Here is a 13630-nt window from a genome sequence, read left to right as displayed (position 1 = left end):
CCCCAACTAAGTAAATGGATTAGAACCTTGGCATAACACCTAAAAAATTTCTAAGAGATTTCATTGTGACTTAACTTGAATATACTGTTTTATCTGAAGGGATCATGTTTGTGACTATCTTTTGGCTACCAGTTGCCTTCATTTGAAATGACTTTAGAGGTTCTTTTCATTTTTATTCATCATAGTATAATACCTTATGACCATATTTACCATCATATATGTTTGGTACATTATGAATGTCATCTTGGTGTAGTGGATAGAGTACTTCATTCTATCCCTATAGTCAGGAAGACCTAGATAGATTCTGATCCTACCTATGACATTTACCAGCTGTGTGGCCATGGGAAAATTCTGAACTTCTATGAAAGCCTCAGGAAATTCTCTGATACTTAGCTATAACGTTATAAACAGATTATGCTCTGTATTCAGGAAGCTAATTCAAATTAGTGAAATCACCATAAGCTTTGGAGATTTCATATTTATTATTCCTAGGAGTGTCAAGACTTATGTTGAAGATTAACCATAGTACTGATAGTCATAGACAAAGTAGTGGACATGTATTTTTATCTAGTTCTTCATATTGGTTTTAGAAACCTTGTGCATTTTTTTGTCTTGTTTCCATAGTAATTTTGGTGTATCTTATGTGAACTGCCGTTATTATTTCACAGAAAAAAGTCCAGACTAATTTTTACAAAACAAGTACTCATCAGCTGATGAATGAGTGGGAGTTTGGAGGCTTTCACAGTGGTTTTTAAGGTAAGTTCATTTATCTTCTAGACAATACATCTAAGTATTGTTCATATGAAGCCATTAGTAAATGAAGAAATACTAGAAGTGTTGTTGAACTTACCTTAAAAGAACTGTGAAAGTCTTAAACATTCACCTGATGACGATATTTTCCTTCATCACAAAATACACGGCAAGTCAAAAGTCCCTGTTCGGAACCATTAAGCTATTTTTAACATAGCTGTGCAGGAACCCTCTATATAATAACTCATTTATATCAGAATACATGCATGGTGATTTCAGCAAATTCTAATATCTTGGTTGAACTAAAAGGTCTTGAAGGTCCCTCTCAGCTCTTTTCTTTTTTGTTTTTTTGGGGGGTTTTTGTGGGGCAGTTGGGGTTAAGTGACTTGCCCAGGATCACACAGCTAGTAAGTGTTAAATGTCTGAGGCTGCATTTGAACTCAGGTCCTCCTGAATCCAGGGCCGGTGCTCTATCCACTGTGCCACCTAGCTGCCCCTCAGCTCTTAATATTCTATGAGTATATAAGCATTCTAATGTCTATGATCTTAAAGAATTTTTTAAAAAATTTAATTTCAGTAAAGAAAAAATATTTTCCTTTGTAAAAAATTGAGTTTGCTTATATCTATTTGATTGCCATATTGGAAAGTCCAATACAAAATTGCCACTAGCAATAAAAACTTTAGATTTGAATAATATTTTTATCTATAATGACCAAATATTAATGAGAACAGAATTCATTGTGAATGCCTACCTATTTTGAACATAAAGGTTATTATAAGGATTGGGGGTGGTGGTGCTGGTAGTAGTAGTGGTGGTAGCAGTAGTAGGGGGTGTGTGTGTGTATTTGGTTTTTCATCAGTAAATGGATTTTTAATTAATGGTAATTGATCTGCCAGTTAGTGTAATTGTAATTGCCTTTGAGTTACAACTATTTCAGCTGCTGAGGATTCTAGACTCTTTTTTTTTTTCCTTAAAGTGATATCAAAAGCTTGTATCTGGATGGACTAATGAGAAGCTTTTCTGGGAAAGAAAATGAGACTTAGCCTTAGCAGCTGACCTGATGGTGTATAATAAAGCCACTGAAACATTAGAGGGAATGGCAGAGCTGATTCTGACCCACGATAAGAAATTGATTGTTGAATTTTAAATGTTGGAATGTTTATGAGGAAAGTGACCACCCCATGTCAGAATTTTCAATAAAGTTTCACTGTCTCCTAGTTTGAGAGAGAGCAGATTTCAGGTGTTCAGCAAAAGGATAAGTGGGATCTAATGGCCTGAAATCTTAGAGAAAATTAATCCATGAACCTAAGCTCTCATAGATAGAATTCTGCAGATGTAAAGAGAAACCCTTCCTATAAGAATAATGTTGGGAAGGATAAAACTCAGAATGAACTGAGGCTTGTAAAGGAATTCTCGGGACAACAAAGTGGATTTTTTTTATTTTGGCTATCTTGAGGAAATAAGAATTAAAAGGATTGGAACTGCTGATCATAGTGTGTATAGAACAGTGATAAATGAGAGAGAGAAGTCAGAGCTTCTCAACTACTATTTATTTCTGTATTCTTTGCTAAAGATCTTTGAACTGGAAAAAGAACATAAAATGGCTAATGGGGAGTTAGAAACCCAAGGTCAATAAATAAATGATAAAAGAGCACCTCATTGTTCTTAAGTTCAAGTCACCAGGCCCAAATGACCTGCTGCCTAGGATATAGAAAGAGGTGGAAGATGTGATTACTGAGTCTTTATGAGTGATTTTTCCCATAAAGAGCAAAAAAGATGCCACAAAAGTGAAAAAGGTCAAATATGTCCTAACCTTTTTACAAAAGAAAAGAATAGAGCCTGTACACTATAGGCTAGTGAGCTTAATTTCAACTGCTGACAAAATAATGTTAAAAGGTGGATTAGTGAACATCTCAAAAAAGGAGCTTTGATAACAAGGAGCTCACTATGGCTTTATCAAGAATATGTTCTGCCAGACTAACCTTGTTTTCATATTTGACAGGGTATTAGACTGGCAGAACTGTTTAATTAGATTTTAGCATTTGACAGAGTCTGTTATATTCTTCTAACCTTGAGGCACCACTGCCTGTGCCCTGTTTTGTACCCAGACATGTAGTTTGAACTAGGTTCGTTTCTTGTGCCCAAGAACAATATAGTGAAAAAAACAAAACAAAACTTAAAATAGAATTCAGTAGCTTATAACTGGGAGCTGATGTGGCCTTGTGGATAAAGAACCAAGAAGACCTAGGTTCAGGTTCCACTTCAGACATCTCTGACTGTGTCCCTGGCCATGTCACTTTTCAGGGTTCCAGACAGCTAGAATATTAGTTGTAGAAAAGGTATCAAGCTACATTGCCAGAGGGAGTTTCCTCACTAGAGTTCCCTATACTAATAAAATCACATGCCCAATCCCTATCAAACTTATAACTATTATTGCAATCTACTGAGAGGCTTATGCTTAAAACTTAACAGAACATATAGGAGTTTATGGGAACTTTGATTAGGTATTTTACATTTCACCTTAGTTTTGCATTATTCAAACAACTCCTGCAACATCCCTACTGGTAAGTCATCATATTTAATCTGATCCTCATATGAGTGCCCATCCTTTTCAAGAACACTGAAGAAATTGCTGAGGATTCCTCCTCTGCCATGATTCTTAAATTGACGAGGTTGCCTCCAAACCCTGACATACCCATATTGGAATAGATGCTTATTCACATAAGATCAGAAAAGAACCACAAAAAGAAAAAAGGTAGCCAGAGGCCTACACATAAGCTTGCCCAGTTGAGTCAGCCTGCATTAGCTGCCACATGGATGGGGTTGCTGTGATCCTGGGGTGAAGAAAGATTGCCCTTTCCCACCTCATGGGAAATCTCAAAGGTTACATGGTGCTAACTAGAGAGAGGAAGGAAAAGAAGCTGAGCCAAAAGTTGTCTTTTCTTGTGGGGCCTTTCAGCACTTGTCATCTACCAAAATATCCGGTTGCCCCAGTATTTGGTCACCATATGACCAGAAGCAGAACCCATAGCACCCAAACACATGGACCCAAACCAGAAAAAGCATCTAAGCAACTCTGACTTTGCTCCATGGAATGGCCCCTGTTGCACTGTTGTCGTGCACAAAATGGTGAGAGAGGAGATAGATGATGTTCGTTATTTACAGCATTTGAAAGTAGTTAGCATTGTTAAAGAGTCTGTGTCAACTTTAAGCAAGGTCTTTAATGGATTGACCTTGGAACCTTGCTGTTTAAAATGTGTTTCAATGAGTTGGATATAAGCATAGATGTCATGCTTATCAGATGTGTAGGTGATGTGAAGCTGAGAGCGATATGTAGCACAAGGCAGAAGAATGTCAAGATTCAGAAAGATGTGGCAGGCTAAAAAGGGAAAGTAATGTGCTGTGTGGATAAAGCCCTGGATTTGGAGTCATAGGATCTGGGTTTGAATTTTGGCTCTGCCACTTAATACCTGTGTGACCTTGGGCAAGTTACTGAGCCTGCCTTGGAATTTTATTTCTTCCTCATCTATAAAATGAAAGAGTTAGGCAAGATTACCTCTACAGATCCTTCTAGCTCTAAAAGTACTCTGATCTAAAAGATTGGGTTCAGTTGAATAAAAGAAAACAATGCAGATAAATAGAAGCTCATAGTATTCTATATTCATTACTTTATGGGGTCAAAAAAAATAAACTTCACAAGTACAAGGTAGGAGAGGTGTGGCTAGACATCAGTTTAAGTGGGAAAATAGTCTGAGGGGCCTCAGTATGAGTCAGCATTGTGATCCAGAATTGAAAATGCTGCGTTAATGTAATTTAAGCTATATTAAGGAAGGCATAGGGGTCAGGAGAGTCCTAGGTTTGTATCCTGCCTTTCATACTTCATAGTTTTATGACCATGGGCAAGCCATTTTTAAATCTCTGAGCTTCAGTTTTCTCATTGATAAAATGGAGATAAAACCTTTTACTTCTCTTATAGGATTATTAAGAGGATCAAATGAGATAATGCATCCAAAGTGCTTTGTAGAATTTAAAATCCTATATAAATGTTAGCTATCTTAATTATTAGCATGGAGGTGATACTGCTGTCTCTTCTTTTCATGGGATTTGGAGATTGTGGATGTAGAACACTAAATATAATGTATTTGAGTAAATATGATTAGTTTTGCTAAACTGCTTTTTCTTTTTTTCCTATTTTATTTATTTCAAGGTATGATTTTGGGGTGAGGCAGGTGGCAAGAGTGAGGATAATGTAAAGTCAAAAGATCAGTAAAACAAAATATAGCAAGGAAGAGGACCAGTGTTCAAAAACTACCACTGATGCTTACTACCTCTGTGTTCTTGGAAAAGTCATTTAGTTTCCCTAGGTCTCAGTTTCCTCATCTGTAAAATGAGGGGCTTGGATTAGGTGGTCTCTGAAATCAACTTTAAATCTATGAACCTATGATAGGTCTATGCAGTTTGGACTTGGACAGATCACGTCTGGATTTTTGTGTTCTATTCTGGGCACCACATTTAAGTGCAATAATATTAAGCTCCGAGCATCTAGACAGAGGCAGCTTGGATGGAAACAAGTGCCATATGCAAGCTATTAATTTATCATCCTTTTATTGCATGAGTTAACCACCTATTCAGGTCATAGATTTCCCGTGTAATGTCTTTAGTACCAAGCTCTGTCTCTCACACACACATACACACACTGCCATCAGCACACACCAAAGTGGTAGACAGATTGAAAAGGGTCCATGAGGAGATCTGACTGCATTGTACCTTCTGTCCCTGTGACCCTTCGTTTTGAGGCCTATTGTGTATTGAAGAGTAATTAAAGTAACTAGGAATGTTTTTTTCTGGGGGGGGAAGGCAGTTTGGTAATGGGGGTTATCATTCAGGTTCTGCCCTGTCTACATATGTGACTATACCCCTAGAACTCTGTCCTGGACCCTTAATATTCTCTCCCTCTGAGAATTCCTCAGTTCCCATAGGCACACTTGTATCTTCTATGCAGATGATTCCCTTACCTACATATCCACCTCCTCCTCTCTTCTGAGCTTCATTTCTGTTTCACCAACTACATCATGGACTTTTCCACATTGAAGTCCTTTAGGCAATCTCAGACCCCACATATCCCAACCAGAACTTTCCTGTTTTTGTTGATGACCCTGTTATCTTACAAATTAACCTCTCTTTCCAGATTTATCCTGCTCCTCTCTGTCACACACTTTTGCTCCACCTGAACTAGCCCACTTGCTTCTCTGCCTCTGTGCCTGTCCCCCATTCCTGGAGTGTGTGTCCTCCTCACCTCCATTTCTTGTAATTCTTAGGTCTTTCCTCATGATGCTCTCCGTAACCAGAAAAAGAACTATGGAGTCTCAATGCAGACTGAAGCATACTATTTTCACTTTGTTTTTTATTTTCTTGTGGTTTTTCTCTTTTGTTCTGAGTGTTCTCTCACAACATGACTAATATGGAAATATGTTTAACATGATTGTAATGTGTAACCTTGGGGAGGGGAAGGGGAGAGAGAAAAATTTGAAACTCGAAATCTTACAAAAATGAATGTTTGAAACAAATAAATAAATCAAAAAAGCCAAAAATAAATAAATAAATGTTGTTGCTTGTTTAGAACATTTCTTAGGTCTTTCGAGGCAAATCTTAGGTGCAACCTCCTAATTTGATAGTGTTGCCCTCTTTCCTTCCCCTTCTTCCCCACTCCCAGTTACTTAGCAAGCATACACTTAACAGTTTTTTTCTTTGTATCCCTGTAGTAGATAAACTCCATGAAGACAGGCACTATTTTACTTTTCCCTTTGTATCCTCACCACCTAGCAGAATAGGTACTTATTGAATTGAGTAGAAATGAGGTATGTAAAGTAAAAATCATATTGTGATAGTTTTCTTCTTCACCTTCAAAAGTGGCTAATGATAGCAATAAGACCCAGAAGCACTTAGAAAAGAAAGCAATTTTATAGTTGTAGAAATTAACCCAAAAAACCTAGTTGTATGGCTGACTTAATTAACTTAAACAACTTACTATAAAGAAAATACGTTTGAGATTTTGCTCCTGAAATTTCACTTTCATTGCATGGCTTAGGAGGAGGAGAAGCTTCAGATATCCTTGCCTCTGAATCTCAAAACCAAACCAAAGAATCCCCATCTACATACTGAAACAATAGTAAAGTTATGAAAAGATTAAATTATGAAATTCAGAACCTTAAGGTATTTACTGTATTCTCTAAACACCTCTTGTGTATTTTTTAGGTATGGGAGAGAGCAATTGTTCTTGGAATAGAAAACCTTTGCTTCATAGAGAAACAATGTTGGCAGCTGCAGCAATATATCAAGGTAAGAGGAAAGTTTAATGCTCCATGTATTCCAGTTTTTCAACAAGGGAACTCTTTGCCATCTGATTAATGTAGGCTCCCTTTGACTTCAACAATCACTGTTCTTTTATCGTCACAATATTTCCAGATCCCTTGATCCCTTTCTCACTGACCTGCATGGCACAGATAGCAGTTCATTATGACATCCCCAAATAACAACCACTTTTCTTTTTCTGTAACTCCTACCTCCAGCAGAGTGTCAGCCATTGAATGTCTTTACATGAATCATTTGTAAAACCCTAGGGATCTCTTGGCACCACCTTTTATTATGTGTTTTGCTGCAAGAAATTCATAATTGCATATGTATAGCCCATATCTTATTGCTTACTGACTTAGGGAGGGGAGAGGGAAGAAGGGATAAAATTTGTAACTCAAAACTATAAATAAAAATGGTTATTGTTTTTAAAAAATTACTACAAAAAAAGTAATGGTTCATTGAATTGTCCCACCCACCCCCCTTTTTGAATTTCATCAGTTTTTTTTTTCTTTTTAGAAATGTATGGAAATGAAGATGGCTCAGTACCTGCAACTTTTCAAATCTATTACATGATAGGATGGAAATACCATGATTCACAGGTAGCATTAAAGCAGACCGTTCTTTTTCACATGTTTAGAATATCTTTGTTTTATTATCTCACTTTTTTTAGGAAAAGAGGAGAGGGTTTTGTTCAAGAAAGCAATGAAGGATTTAACTAGGCCTAGCTTTGTATGCTGCTTGGTGTGGTGGTAGAAGCAAGAACACCAAATTTAGAGGGGACCTGGGATCCTTTTATTCCAGGCTTGGATATTTACTAATTGTATGACCCTGGGTATAGCACTTAAAACTCTCTGTGCCTTAGTTTCCTCATCTGTAAAGTGGGAATGATAATAATAGTACTTTGACTTTCCCCTTCATATGGTTGTCATAAGGAAAACATTTTGTAAACTCTGAAGTGCTGTGACAATGTGAGCTATTATCCTAGGTCCCTTAATGTTACTAACTTTTTTCTTTGCTTTGTTTTCAGGCAAGACCTGCTCAGAGAGGTTCAGCAACAGTGTCATTTGGAGATTTGGGGAAAATAAATACTCTGATGTCACATGGGAAGAAATAGCTTTAGATCACAATAAATATTCAGTGCTGATAGAATTACCAGTTTTTTTCTCATCAAAAATTGCTTTCTTCAAGAAGCAATAAAGTACTTACAAATAAAATGATTACAGTCCTTGCTTAAAAAAAAGAAAGAAAAGAAAGAAAAAGGGGGCAGCTAGGTGGCACAGTAGATAAAGCACCAGCCCTGGATTCAGGAGGACCTGAGCTCAAACCCAGCCTTTGACACTTGATACTTACTAGCTGTGTGACCTTGGGCAAGTCACTTAATCCTCATTGCCCCGCAAAAATAAATAAATAAAATATATTTTTTTTAAAAGAAAAAGAATAACATGACTATATTTAGTAACTATCCACTTTCATATGCTTTCTATTTTCAGTCTGATACTGTCCTCTAGTGATTTGGGTAATATTGCATAATCAGCCAGAAAACATCTCTGAGGTATCTTCAAATATGTTAATTTGTGTAAATCCAAAATCAGTGGAGAGAATTGCTGCTGCTGACTTTTTATGTCATATCTTTGGGAAGGCTGGGAAGGTAGAAAACCAAAGAGACAGAAAAACAGCTTAGAAGCAATAAGCTCGCTCACTAAAAATACAGACTTTTTACAGTGACTTCGTTTTTTTTTTTTTAGTGAGGCAATTGGGATTAAGTGACTTGCCCAGGGTCACACAGCTAGTAAGTGTTAAGTGTCTGAGGCCAGATTTGAATTCTTGAATCCAGGGCCCGTGCTTTATCCACTGCGACACCTAGCCGCCCCTACAGTGACTTCTTTTAAATACATTGTTGCATGCTACTTCCTTCATCAGGGAGAGGAGCAGAGAAAAAGGCCTTACTGCAAAATGACTACCTTAGTATATTGGTCAATTAGACCACCCTCCAGTTTTAACAACTTTATGACTTTTTCATAGGGAAAGAGTGTTTTAGAAAATGGATTAAAAAAGGCAAAAGATCTGTGCTTACCCAGGCAAATGCATCTTTCACCAACCACTTCGGAGATATTAGAATGGTCATCTTCTCCATTCCCTCTACTGGTTTAATCAATCTGCAAAGTTGTATTAAATGGTGTCTTTATTTATTATGGGTGTCTTTGGTGTGGAGGTTACATGGACAAACCTTAAATAGTTCCTACTTTAAAGGGTCAAATAAGTTGAAGCTAGCAGGATAACAAAGGGTTTTTTCTTGTTGCTCTTTGTTTTTAGCTGTACTATTAGAAAAAAGGGTCAAAGAGGAGATAGGAATTTTGCTGGGGGTTAATGCGATGATGATCACTAACAACACAGAAGGCAGAATTGCCCTTTTTTGTCTGTAAAAGAGAATGATCTTTGTATTGGAGTAACTAAAAAGGATACTAAGAGAACACCTAACCGTCATTAATTAATTCAAGTCATTTCACCCAGGTCCTTGGGTCCTGAAAGAATAGACAGATATGATTACTGAGTTACTATCTATGATAGACGAGAGGTACCACAAAATTCCCTCCTTTTCAAAATGAGAATAGGGCAAATTATGCCACTGAACTTGTCTCTTCCTGGGCTACTTCTAGAAAGGATCATTAACAAAATGACAAACATTTTAAAGGGGAAGCAGGTATCATAAAGAGCTCTGATGGCTTCCTGAAGAATAGGTTGTGCCAGATTCATCTCTTTTTTTTTTTTTTTTTGTGGGGCAATGAGGGTTAAGTGACTTGCCCAGGGTCACACAGCTAGCAAGTGTTAAGTGTCTGAGACTGAATTTGAACTCGGCTCCTCTTGAATCCAGGGCCGGTGCTTTATCCACTGCACCACCTAGCTGCCCCCTCTTTTTTTTTTTTTAAACAGGATTACATTATGGATAAAGTATCTTCTGCTATTCATTCGAAGATGTGACAGTATGAATTAGATGAAACTGCAATTAGATGGATTCCGAATTGGTTGGTCAAAGTAGCTAATGGCTCAGTGTAATAGTGGTAGAAGGTCTCCCGTGGGGTACCCTAGAAACCTGTGCTACATTTTTATCAGTTACTTAAATAAAGATATACATGGCATGCTTGTCAAATTTGCAAATGATACCAAACTGGGAGGAATAGTGACCACAATAGAGGACAGGATCCAAAAGGATTTGACCTTCTAGAACCTAGCTTCTTAAACATAACTGAATGGGGGGGGGGTGTCACAAAAAAATTTAAGTACACAAATTTAAGATGGAAGAATGGATTAGCAATTGTGAAAAACACTTGGAGATTTTAATGGATTTCAAGCTTGATAAGATGATGCAGTGTGACTAAGATGATGCAGTGTGACATGGTAGCCAAAAAAAGCCTAATATGAACTTGGGCTGCATTAAAAAGGGTATAGCTTCCAAGAAAAAGTGGGAGCTAGGAGGTATCCAGTGAAGGGGCATGCTGTTCACGGAGTCAGACCCAATCAGAGGTGCTAATGGAAAATTAGTTTCCTGGAAAGGAAGGCTTTGGGAGGAGTTAATTGTTCTTGCTTTCCAACCTAACAAATTGGAGAGGCAAATGAAGCACCAAAGAAGGTGTTGAATATCAAAGCTGAGTTAATTTCCTCCCCCTGGCCCCTTTTTCTGTTTCCTTTTGTGTATTATCTTCCCCTGGCTTATTTTAAGTTCCTTGAGGGCTGCTTTTATTTTTCCTTTTTGTGTGCCTAGCACTTTGCAGGCACTTAACATGTTTATTGAATTAATTGATAAGGAGATAATAAGTCTCACTGTATTCTGCCCTAGGCAGGCCTTAGACCTCCTTAGCATCCTGGTGAGGAGAGGAGATAGCTGGAAAGAGGTGTGGAGGCCTGGGCCCCCAAAAGATGAGGTAAACGCTTGTTCATGAAAATCAGAAGACCTAGGGGTGGATGTTTTGTTTGAGAAAAAAAGTCAAACAGTTGGAGTTATGTGAGAATGGAATGGGCTGATTTTAAGAGGTTATGGGGTTTTCGTCCTTGAAGTTCTTCAAGAAAAGGTTAGATCATCCCACATCCCAAAGATGTAATTGGAATTTGGTGTGTGGTATTCCTTTGGGCCAGATGGGCCTCTGAGGACTCTTCCAACCATCAAAATCTGATTTTGAGAAGTGGCTTGGTGAAGGAGTCTCACTTCAGTTCGGACTTAGTCATCTCCAGCCATCTTCATCTAGTCCAACCCCGTCGTTTTACAGATGAAAACAATCCAGAGAGATTTTGATTTAGAGCTAGGTTTAGAACCCAAGGACTTTGACAACAAATCAAGTGCTTTCCACTATGCCACACTTTATTCCCTGCTAAGCAATTTTTTGTGTTCTCAACTTAATCCTGTTTCTGCTCCAACACAAGCAAAAAGTAGTCAGCTTTATGTGAAAAATTTTCTCTGATGGAAGCACCAAAATATATAAACAATAACAACAAAAAGATTAAGATTGTTCCATGAAGAATTTCTGTTGCCATCTCTGTTTTTAATTGGGAAATTTATTTTAGAACCTAAATAGAGAAGGGGAAAAAGAGACCCATATAGGTGAAATTAAAAGCAATGCTTTTCTCAGAATTGTGAGGAAGGAAAATATAAGACTGAAAACCATTTATAAATATTATAAATTTATATGTATAAATATATAAATATAAAAATATATAATAATATTAGTAATATATGAAATGTTAATATTAAATATATTACAACTTATATGTAAATATAAATTTACAAATAAGTTATTACTTACATGTTTGCAATGTACCTGAGTGCTACATTGGTACCACTTAGAAATTTAAAGAACTATAGAAGGGGGCAGCTAGGTGGCACAGTGGATAAAGCACCAGCCCTGGATTCAGGAGTCCCTGAGTTCAAATCTAGCCTCAGACACTCGACACTTATTAGCTGTGTGACCCTGGGCAAGTCACTGAACCCTCATTGCCCTGCCCCCCCCCCCCAAAAAAAAAATAAAGGAAGGCTTCCTATACTTTAAGAGGAGCCTCTATGGATAATTATCCAGGACCAGTGGAGGGATTTCCCACACTGATGAAACTTTCCATTCAAGTATCAAAGTACTTTAAAGAGTCCTTTTAGGGTGTCTTTAAAAAATAAAAAAAGGAAAAGGCATAAGCCTTTTATGCAGATTTTCTAATTCTTACTATCAGACACATTAATAGCAAAATTACTTTATAGGTTATGTTGTAACAACTTGGCTATCTGGACCTCCTGGGAAAATGAGTTTTTCTGGATAGCTGAGGGCAAATTTGCCCCTTTAAATACTTTGTTCTAAGACTTAACCATTTTAGATAGAAATCTTTCTTAAGTGTAATGTACTTTTACTTATCTTCATCAATAGAATGTGCCTGACAATTTAACTTTTTCTTAATGACTGCAGTTTATTATCAGATGTGAATTATCGTACCATAGCGTGATGCTTTCAGGTAATTGGAGCCCTCCAAAATAAGTAGCTTTTTTTTTTTTTTTGCGGGACAGTAGGGGTTAAGTGACTTGCCCAGGGTCACACAGCTAGTAAGTGTCAAGTATCTGAGGTCGGATTTGAACTCAGGTCCTCCTGAATCCAGGGCCGATGCTTTATCCACTTCACCTGCCCCCCAAAGTAAGTAGCTTTAATCAGTTTGTTTGTTTGTAAACAACACTCAGAAAATCCTGAATAGCTAGGTTCTAGTACCCACAAAGGCTCACCAGTGTAATTCTTAGTAACAGCTTTCTAGCAAAGGTATTACTTAGGTTGTATAACAAAAGAACTTAAAAGTTAGTTATTCCCAGCAATAGTTGGTGGTATACGTTCCCACAAATACATGAACTAGGTAGAATACTCACTTAAGTACACTTGTAGGGAGGCACATATGTAAGGAACACATGTCAAAAGGGTATAACTTAAAACTACTTGCTGGAAGGGCTTCTCCCCTCTCATTAGAGTCCTCATGTATCTCTCTTCTAAGGGGTACTTCAGTACCTTTGCAGTGTCCATAGCCAATACTTCTCTCTGTCTTAAGGGGTCATGGTCCAGAAAGATGCTTTTCCTTGGAGAGAAGGAAGGAAACAAATAAACAAACAAACATTAAGCACTTAATATGTGCCCAGTCACTGTGCTAAGTGCTGAAGACACCAATCCAAGCAAAAAGAAAGTCCTTGCCCTCAAGGAGCTTACATTCTAATGGTGGAAGACACAGTAAAGGGAGCTGCAAATTGGGAGGGAAGAGAAAGGAATTGACATTTATGTAGTACCTTCTTCATACCAGGCAATGTGACAAGCACTTTACTAATATTATCTCATTTGATACTCACCACAGCCCTGTGAAGTAAGTGCAATTATAATCTACCATTTTATAGTTGAGGAAATAGAAGCAAATTAACTGACTTGCTCAAGATCAGACAATGTCTGAGTCTAGATTTGAACTCATGTCTTCTTGACTCCAAGCTTAGCATTCTATCCACTGTGCCACCTGGCACATTGG

The 13630-nt window shown here is 37.5% G+C and overlaps 1 protein-coding gene across 3 annotated transcripts in view; it reads left to right on the top strand.

Moving 5' to 3' along the window:
• NDUFAF5 (NADH:ubiquinone oxidoreductase complex assembly factor 5) overlaps positions 1-8362 on the top strand; it is a 30614-nt gene extending 22252 nt beyond the window's left edge. For all 3 annotated transcript variants that reach the window (XM_043988465.1, XM_043988466.1, XM_043988467.1), the window contains 3 exons: positions 7007-7090; positions 7622-7704; positions 8133-8362. In XM_043988465.1, coding sequence (XP_043844400.1) covers positions 7007-7090; positions 7622-7704; positions 8133-8219 — 254 coding nt within the window. In that variant the 3' untranslated portion in view covers positions 8220-8362. The remainder of the gene's footprint in view (positions 1-7006; positions 7091-7621; positions 7705-8132) is intronic.
• The last annotated feature ends 5268 nt before the right edge of the window (positions 8363-13630 follow it).

This window comes from Dromiciops gliroides, chromosome 2 (genome assembly GCF_019393635.1).
Source record: "Dromiciops gliroides isolate mDroGli1 chromosome 2, mDroGli1.pri, whole genome shotgun sequence".
Taxonomy (NCBI): domain Eukaryota; kingdom Metazoa; phylum Chordata; class Mammalia; order Microbiotheria; family Microbiotheriidae; genus Dromiciops; species Dromiciops gliroides.
This window is presented reverse-complemented; position numbering and strand designations above follow the sequence as displayed.